This window comes from Aptenodytes forsteri, unplaced genomic scaffold (genome assembly GCF_000699145.1).
Source record: "Aptenodytes forsteri isolate BGI_AS27 unplaced genomic scaffold, ASM69914v1 Scaffold54, whole genome shotgun sequence".
Lineage (NCBI taxonomy): Eukaryota > Metazoa > Chordata > Aves > Sphenisciformes > Spheniscidae > Aptenodytes > Aptenodytes forsteri.
In genome coordinates, this window is record NW_008796044.1 from 556,190 (window position 1) to 566,487 (window position 10,298).

The 10,298-nt window shown below is 37.9% G+C and overlaps 1 protein-coding gene across 1 annotated transcript in view; it reads right to left on the reverse strand.

The window, feature by feature from the left end:
- RANBP17 (RAN binding protein 17) overlaps window positions 1–10,298 on the reverse strand; it is a 164,770-nt gene that overhangs the window by 79,541 nt on the left and 74,931 nt on the right. The window contains exon 15 of the mRNA XM_009285979.1: window positions 2,355–2,428. Within this exon, the coding sequence (XP_009284254.1) occupies window positions 2,355–2,428 (74 nt within the window). The remainder of the gene's footprint in view (window positions 1–2,354; window positions 2,429–10,298) is intronic.

Sequence of the window (10,298 nt, forward strand, 5' to 3'; positions counted from 1 at the left end):
TGGACTCGATGATCTTAGAGGTCTCTTCCAACCTTAATGATTCTATGATTCTAAGAAAGTGCACACTAAAAATTCCCTAGCGTTTCCTTTTAACCTAATGTTAAGGAGTAATATATGACAAATTTCACCTACTTAAAGAAAAAAATGGATCTGTAGGGTAAGGCAGAACAGTAGACTAGTGGCTTTCTAAAATAACAGTGTGGTTAAAAATACTGACTACATCCACAAGAGAAAAAGGTGAATGGTCTCACAGTCATGTATCCTGCCCACTGCTGTTACAAATGTGCTACAATTATTCTCAGTAACAGAGCATCAGAAATGCTGCCAGACTGGATTGCCCCATCAGACCCTAGTTTTTGGATTATATATCAGTATGTTATGGTTTCACACCCAGATTTTCCAATTGGCATGCTATCACTGGGGAGAAGCTCGTTTATTTTAATTGACATAAACATGAATGTGTTTACACAGCGGTTTCAGAGCTAACTCTTATAAAGCTACTGACTGAATTGTCCATTTCAAGCTGTAATATCCATTCTGTAAAATGAAATTGATCTTCAATCTAATCAATGAACAATTCATGTTTTTAGGAAAATACAGTAAGCCATGAGGAAAGAGAAAATATAGAGCGTGTAACCTAAAAAGCAGCACTGATTTTTGCTTTTTACGTACCTAGTTTTCTTTTAAAAATCTTCCATGTAACATTAAAACCCTATGTTTTTTTCTTAATTTACAATACTTGTGCAAATACAGCCCTATCCAACCTAAACACATGTAGTACTTATCATACAACTTGTTACAATGATATACTGTTATTTCCTCAATTGGCAAAGGCAGCAGAGATTTCATCTCAATGGCAGCAACAAGTAGAAAAAGAGAAGCAAACTGATGCATCTGGTCTCCAAACAACAGTCCTCTTTCCTCCCTTTTTCCTCAGTGGTTCAAGTTTCACTGTAGTTTGAAACAACAACATGAAGCCTAGCTGTCTAGTACCATGACATGGACTGCTTCCAGAAACTGTACAATAAGTATCCATCAATATTTTTCCATTCATCACCCTCCATTTTCCTGTCTTCAAAGCATACTCCAGATAAATATCAAGGTTTGATGGCTACTACTGTTATCCTAAGGCAAGATGTAACACTCGGCTTCTGGTTTCGTGGAAGCAAAGCGTTTATGCCTTGTTTTTCACAGAAAAGTTAAGTCATATTAGAAAATGACCTTGTCTTAATTGCTACTATTTCTCAAGGTTGGTAGTCATGGTAACAAAAGACAAGCCATGTTTAATACTGTCCGAACAGGTCACGGCTAACCTCGCAACATCAGTAGAGATGTTTCTCTAGTAGGTCAAAGTCTACTGAAAGTATTTACAGGTCTTATAAGTCAGATTTAGAGGACACGAAGTAAATGACAGGATGCAGAATCTTCCTCACCGCAGAATAAAGAGAGAAGGTACTTGTTTCTCTTTCTCCAGGCACACACAGAACTCATTGTCTCCTGGGGACTCCCAGATTTTTTTAGTGGATATTCACAATTTTTCAGAGGGACCATTTTGTTTTGCTTTAAGAGCAAAACTGATTTTAGATGAAACTCTTTTTCAGTCAGGAGAAACTATCAAATTTCATGAAGGACATAAGTAATAAAAGACAAAATCCTGGCAGTTTTGCTGGCACCCAAGGAAAGCGGCTGCAGCAGAGGCATGAGAAAAAGGTAGCTTCTCCAGAGTAATTTTCTAGGATTATTCTTAAGAGAAAGTATTGCAACGCTTATCTGCCAGAATAACACACCATCTTAATTCTGCCAAATGCCAGAGATGAGGAGACAGCAGATAATAATTCCCCTTGTCTCTGTCAGTATGAGGCCTTAAAATCCTCCACTGTGAATCTGTATTTTTAAGAGCGAATTTTTGCCAGATCTTGCCAAAAAGCAATCCAAAAGAGCCTCCCCAAAACAAAGAAAGATTAGTTTAACTTGGTCAGTTCTGCACTGAACTTCATTACCATGAAGCTTTACAGGCAATTCCACTGACATCTGAGGGTGCCAGGAATGGGAAGTGGGGAAGGGTGGGAACTGCTTATGCCAGGCTGTCACTGAACAAGAGTCTATGAAATCTCAGCTCTATTCTCCCATAAGCCATTTTCAGGGGCAATGCAAGCACTGTGGAGGACATACCTACCTGCAAGTGTTTGTTTAGGGGCCTGCAGTACCTTCAAAAGTAAGATACGTGTGCTTCTGAAAATGGTTATCCTTTACTTCTTTTCTAGCTAAGAGCAAACTTAACGACAAAATAAAACTCGGATTTTATTAAAGACAAAACAAAATACATACAGAATAGAACCCAAGCACAAACTCACATTTTTGTCATAAATGTTTCCAGAACATGGTTGTCGTCTGTTATTCCTAAGACTTCTGACATTCGGGCATACACCTGGAAATAAACATTTCAACAGTAACACATTACAGACATTTACAAGTACCAACATTTTCATTTATTCTAAAACCTTCTCTATTTTGACTTTGCGTGAGAAAAGTACAGGCACAAATGCCTGTCCATCAACCTAGCCGAGGCATTTATAAGAAATGTCTTATACACTCTCCGATAGTGTTTTGTGAATTTGGGACTGATAGGCTTGCATACATTTCTTCCCACAAAGGAGATGTAAATTTTCCACATTAAACTCACTTTGTTGTTCACAGAACAATACAGTCTCTATTCAAAAAACCTGTTTTATCATAAAAAATTGCAAAGGGATGGAGAAAACATTCTTCTGAGGACAGCGGGATGTGATTCAACGCTGTCCTTTAGCTTGCATTTGCAAGTTCTTGCACTGCCAGTCATAACATCTGGTAAATTAGGTACTCTTCAGACATTCATTTTTGTGTTCTCGAAGGGGGAACAAAGGCTTTGGCAACCAAGTAACTTGTAGTTGTATACTTTTCCCCTTTATTTCAGATCCAAGACATACACTACCAGTCAAGTTTTCCCGGCACCCTACCTATCAGATCAAACTGCTGTTATGATGCAGTAACAAACAGACAGGACACATCAAGTATGTCTTTTCCCTACTGTGTAATCTTCATAAAATTTTCTGGTAGTTTTAGTAGCCTACCATTTAGTTTGGATAAAAACGTTTAGTTGGGTTAAAGCAACTTCAGACGGGAGACATGTACTGCAAAATTTCTTTACAATCCTCTGCCAACTCACTTTACCCTGAGCTCAAGTAACTCTGCTATTTGCTTACGACTGGGCTAAACGCAGATCTACCAGTCAGTACATTTCATTTCAGTCATTTTAACCTTTAGTGACACTAAACCAAGTATTATGGGTTATATGTAATTCTTCCATATGATGTGATCAAGTCAAGTGTCACTAAGGTCTGAAATGAGAGCTCCAAGCACAGCACAGCACATGCAGCCCCGGTTACCCAGCGGTGAAAGCCTGGTGCCATCTAGCTGTCAATTTTGTTCGCTGACATTACGTATTCCACACAAATACCAATGGACTTTAGCGAACTCAATACTTCTGCTATTGTACCTAAACTTGCCCGTACCAGCTTCCTTTCTGCTAGTGATGTAATCCCACGACTTTACTTAAAAACCAAACCAGTGGTATTCTACCTCTGAGGAAGTCAATAATAATAATACAAATGATAAATAACATAATAAAAATTGTATTTTCATGTCCCAAAGACTTTAGTTTTAAATCCAAGCATAATAAAAGCATGAGGAAATAAACTTGCAGCTCTAACCAGAAATGGCACCAAGATCAAGGATAACTTAACTTGTAAGCTAACTTACCCTTTAATAATTGTATGAATGTAATTTATTGGGACAAAATCACTAGTGAAAGGACAATCAAAATATGAAAAAATTTGTAATATACAATACAATCCTTCAAACGTTGCAAAATATTATGTTCAGACTGTAAATGTGAAGTTATTGACAGTAATTAAACATAGCAACAGTAATATATTCAAATATAAAAAGAGTATCTTCTAATTTAAAAAAAAATCTCTCTAAATAGTGCACTGCTGAAATGCTATAGCAGCTGCAATTTTATCAAAGTTTAAGAATTTCTGTATTAGATATGAGGAAAAGAGTAAAAGAGATAGCGAAGAATGTAAACATATCAGCAAACACATTTATGTTAAGATCTTTCCTTTCTGCCACGGGAAACCAGTGGGAGAAAGGGAGTGTGAGCGCGTAGCATTGTGCTCTGTTGTCAAACTAGGCTCTCCCCACATCAGAGTTTAACAAATAAAATACTAAAACAGCAGTCAGTGTTGACAAAGAGCAGTGCTTTAATCCACAATTATCCTTGTAACTCTTACTACTCCTTTTATCATCCATTAGCTTTGATTCCCATTATCCCATCAAGAACTGTGTCAACGCTTTTGTCCCTGGGGATTTCCCACAACTACTAGGATCTGACAGCCAAGCTTGAGTGCTAAGCAGGATCATTACCTCTTAAATCCACTTATCTGATCCACTGAATAGTAAATTGAAAAGCTCATTAACAGCAACAATCTGATTTGTTTTCACATGTGACAGGGTCATTTCAAGTCAGCATGAATACAGTGCTTGTAATAAAAACTACTACCCGTTCCGTAATGTGACAAATTGTAAGCTAAAATAAATGTGATATTTTAAACACCTTCTTCAAAATCATTTTCAAAACAGACACACACTCTTAGCATGTAAAAACAGAAAAGCAAACAACCCCCAACCACAACAATGAAACGCTCTTAGACTTTTAAGCACTATAAAAAATTAATGATAAAGCATTTTGAACGTATAATAATAAAAAACACTTCAACAACAAAGAGCGTGCTACATATTCAAAAGGCGGAGAAAAATACTGTTGAAAGGGGTCATAAAAGGATGTGGAATCGCATGTGGAAGTGATCTCATCTTCAGCTTGGTTCCCATCACGGAGCCATGAAGGTAAAGGCAGCACAGGGCCTGGGGGGGGGCCTGGGGGACCTCACAGCCACACACCCGCTGGGCTTCCTCCCTTTGAGACCTCCCCTTCCTTCTTCCAGCACGAAAAAAACCCCAAGGCTTATGTTTTTAGTTCCCTCCAGACGCTTCACGTGAGGAGCAGGATAATTAACTTTCAGTAGGAAACACCCACTTTAAGACTTCTGGAAAACCTTTACACAATCATTCCCAAATCCTTACAACTGCAGGATTTATAACTTCCTAAACAAATCCTGCATCAACATACAACACTAAACGATCATGCCATGATATTGCCAAAAATGTAAGCTTAACTAATATCCCACCATCGCCATCTCATGCTTACAACAGTTATGAACGTAAGTGGAAAATCCGCAGAAGCGATAACATCAGGCTGCAATGTTCAATGAGCTTCACAGGTACAAGTACGTACTCGAGGTCCTTAAAGCAAGCTCGGGCCGATACCACCATTGCCACCAATACCCGTGTGGCATTGCTATATTCAAAGGTGACAGCAATGGTCACGACAGCAAAGAGAAAGAAGAGACCAGCAAAACACCTTCAATAATAATCAGTAACAATTTCAAACATATTAAAGCAAGCGTGAAGACAAGGGATCCAGAGATCCTTTTCTTTTGCCCTGTTTGTACCGTTAAAACCACCTCAGTGGAATCAGGATGTTTAAGGAAGACAGCAGGTTCACAAGCTCTGGTTGCCAGGGAATTTTTTATGATCTAGCAGATTTATCAGTGGTTCAAATTACGTAACTGTATACTTCCCAACTACCTGAACTGTACCTGCTGCGTTTCAAAAGGACGAGAAAATAAAATTGTGGAAGCAATGTTTTATAAAGCAAAGCACTTGTATGTAAATATGGTCCAAGAAAACAGAGAAATAATACAGTAATGACACTAAAACTTTATTTCCCTGACTTCTCTACTCTTTGGCCCTAGATATGTTTAACTTTGCTTTGTCTTTTGAGGTCTTCTCTTTTTGGTACTATCATTATAACTCTGAAGAAGCTAATTATGTCAATTCTTAAATGTGAAGCATATTACAGAACTGGGAAGCTCAGAATATGAGTTCCTAAAGGTTGTATGGCTATATAATGACAGTCACAGAAATTCAATAACAGCACTGTATGGAATGTACTCAAACGCACCCCATGAAACAAATTAAAACAGAGCAATGAATCTCTCACACTGTGCAAATAAGAAAACACAAGAAAATGTTGGTTTCTATATGTTTCATAAGGGCTATTATAATGAATTAAGATTTTGCATAATGAATCTTCAGAAAATTATAGTAAAGTTATTACCCGTAGGCACAGCGTAAATGCTTAAGATATTATAACTTCCTTGAAGCTCTCCAGGCCTTGCTGCAGAGAACTATCACTGCAACATTAAAGTATTTTGTCATGAACATTGAGGGCAAAACCAGACCTTAACCATATTTACCCCAACCTGACAGAAGCCGAGCGGGGACAGCTGCTACATCCCAGCCTGGAGTAGCTGGGCTGGAGCACACGTGGCAGGTCGAGGAGAGAACCTCCTTCCCCATTGTCTGTTTGGGAATTCACACAATGCAGGGGCAACTACAGCAAATTTCTGAAGCTGCCGTCCTACCCCTCTGCGTCACCCACTAAAACTCCACACTAATCACGAGTTTCTTTCTCGGTGTCAAGTGCCACGACACATTTAGTTATTTCCACTGCTTTTTAAGTCAAAATCAGGTATTTTGCATTTTCAGCACTTAAAAGCTCCATTACAACACAGCAGAAATCTAGCTTCTAAATCCCACAGACAACTTCTGAAAATCTGAACTGAATCCCCTAATTAGTATATCAGGGTGCCAGATGGTTCATCTTTACCTCCTGACCAAAACAAGGGCTTAAAAAGCCTTGGCTTTTCTATCCTCTCCATAACAGAGGAAAACCTTGGTCACTCATAAAACCTCCATCCCTGACTAGCTGTCTTAAAAAGCTAAGATCTCAAAACACCCTTAACTCAGAGTCTAAATCAAGAGAATGGGCTAATCTGTTGTTTAATAGTTAGCTCCCTAAATGAAAAAAATTCCAAGACAGGCCATGAGAAATCGCCTCAGTTAGTTTCAGACAGGATCTCTGAAGGTTAAGTTGGGCTTTGCGCTACATAAAAAGTAGGCTACTCTCCAATTCACTGCTACATGTGTTTGTAAGCAAACAGAGGAACTACACTGATTATATAAATGATATACTATCTACCGCCTTACCTATAAACCTAGCTTAATTAAAATACTGCATAAAGTTATCCTCAATTGAAAGCGACCTACTGTAAAATAACATTTAAAAATTAGGGTAGTGTTATTACAACAAAGTCTAATGTTGTAGGGGAAAGGGTAAATCTGCTGTGTGGCTCAGAGTCATTGTTATGGATGCTATTTCCTTCCCAGTCTGTTGAAATACTCTGTCATCACAAGTTCAGGTAGTAAGAGGTATTAACAGTTCCCACAAAGGCTGTTTTCCAGGCCCTCTTCCCCAGTCCCTTCCCCGCTAGCTCAACGGAGCAAGAGAATTCACAAGAGTCTGGGGGGTGGGAGGGGTTAACTCCCCACCTCTTGCTCCATAGAGCGCCCACACGATGCTGGCAATAAACCTGTTCTGAAATGGAAATTGATCTCTATTTCAATGACTTTCAGCTTTTATTTACTTCTTTCTTTCTTCCTTCCTTCCTTCCTTTCTTAATTCCTGTGTTCTGAAAATCCTGAAAGAAAGATTTACAATTCTGGTAAACCTACTATGGGGGACCTACTATGAACTAACTGCTGTTACTACTGATGCGGCATGAGAAGCATTCTCTGGGAAAAAGAAAAAAAAAAAAAAAGAAATTGGTTTATCTGCTACGTCTTCAGTTACCCAATTGTCAAAAAGGTGTTTAGCTTTAAAAGTCTTATTTAGACTTTCATTTTTGTAAAGCACTGTTAGAGATTTTTAATTCCTCCGTCTCTTTTGTTCCCCTCCAGGGCTTAAAGCACAAATATTATAGTGAAAACTGAGAAATACTATTAACAGCTATTACTTTTTGAACATCATCCGGAAGATTTTCAGTTTTCGAAGCACAGTTCTGGGCTGCACTTTCCATCAGAGCTATACGCTGCACTGCAGAGATTCAAGCCATATATGCAGTCAGATATTTGCTTAACAAGAAGCCAAAAATGCTGCTTTTAAAATCCTCTGATGATTGAAATAAACCGATACTGTACAGATTACAAGAGTAGATTTGTGCCAGTCAGAAAACTCCAAAAGATAAAGTATTATAGGTACTTCAGTAGCAGTAATCAACACTCTTACTTGCCCCTGTAACTATTAAAAGTGTCCAGTTTAATTTTATTGAGTTGCTTAATTGTATCTAAATGAGTGGCCCACTCAGCATGCTTATGTGCAATAAACCTCAATGCTAAAGCATCAACATTAGTTTGGCACTTAAAACCAAGTAATAAAAATAATAGCTACTTATTATAGTTCTAAAATTTCTGTATCAAAAACTATGTCTTTGTACTGACTAACATAGCTGCAGGTGTTCCGCATCTCTCAGGATCAAGCCTGAAGCATACGAAATTTAGCGATATCACATATTTTGAAAAGGTTTTGCACTGGGGTTGTACCTGAGCGTGCTTTTGCACATTTATCCCACGGCATAAGGAGAGGTGTTACAGCCACCACAGCTAATACTAGCTATCTGAACAACCCTCTTTGGCAAGCCAGAAATAAGGTAATTGTTCAACATAGGCTGGCTCTTCTGAAATACTGGAAGCATTGCCTGTAATTATAGACATCTGTCATTGCTAGCCACTCAGTAGTAACCCTGACATCAATATACAACTATAACACTAAACTGCCTGCAGGCACAGCAATGGAAGCCAGATACGAGAGGCGGGCAATCATCTGCCTCATCCAAACTATCTGTCAAAGGTTCCTAACCACAAATAGCTCTTACGTTTTGTATCCTTAGGATAATATGTTGATTTATTTTAGATCCTCTAATATTTACAGTCTAGGCCATCTACTAAAATAAAGAAACAAACCTTATGGCTAATGGAGGCAGTTACCGTTCAAAATCATCACAGAAGGTCATAGCTCACCACTCCAATGTTAAGCACTGATGGCTGTTTCGAACATGCACCTGTCTATAAACTTTCCCTCCTCCAAAATCACACATGCTCATTTCCAGCTACAGTGTACAGTGATTGCTATTCTCTCATCAGCCAACATTTTATCAACCAACCCAAAGAAATATTCACATTTTGAACCTCGAGAATATCTGTGCAAAAATGTGCACAGTAGGTTCCAGTATCCTGGAGTTCACCGCGTCGGTACAGAAAGGAGAAGCGCTCTGCAGAATTATCTTCAACATACAATTTTGAAAAAGGAATTGCATTAATGATATAAAGTATGGTTACAGATTAAACACTTCACCAGTTCTTAGCAGGAAGCTGACGTACGCCCTTAACCAAGGAATCTTCGAAGTTTCTTGAAATTTACAGATAAATGTGGATAATTTCTTTTTAATTCTAGGGTGAAAATCATGCTGAAACCCTCAATCTCTACTTTTTTGTCTTCATTTGAAAATCAATCTCAGAAAGGGTCAAAACAGATTGTAGGTTTAAACTAATTAGGAATTAACATCCTTACAATTATCATAATTTGTTATTAACAAAACTGAGATTTCTTAGTATGATTCACAACAGCCTCTGTTGAAGAGAAACTATTAATTACGAGACAGACAGTTAGCTTACAAGTGAGCTGCATTTTAAAAACCTCCTTTAAAATACAATTGCTAAATGCCTTACAGTGCTGTAATGTGAGACAGGTTCAAATCTTATTACTTCACTGAAATTAAAACCTAAGTTTTAATACTGTTCAAGTCGAACAATGATTCCACACTTTATTGCTTTTGAAATCCCTTGATGATCATAGGAAAAAATGCCCTCGAGAAAAAGAGACTCTGTTTTCGATAAACAGAAAATACAGTTTGCACTCTTAGCCTCTTTGTCATCACAAAAAAAGGATTTAATGCCAATTCTTTAAAAAAAGACTTTTTTCACAAAATGTGCACCTTGTGTGCCATTTGTAAAATCAGCTCACTTTCTTTTATTTATTACTGCAGCGCGGCAAGGCAATAAAGCAGCTACTGATAGCTAATAAATTACATGCCTTTTAAAACAATTCTCCAGCTACAAAAACTTGTAACTACAAAGGCTTACATTTACATGGTACATCGTGTGAAATGTCTATATTTATGTTCAATTTAACCACATAAATATGATCTGACCCTTTATTAAACAGCCGAGTATGAAACAGG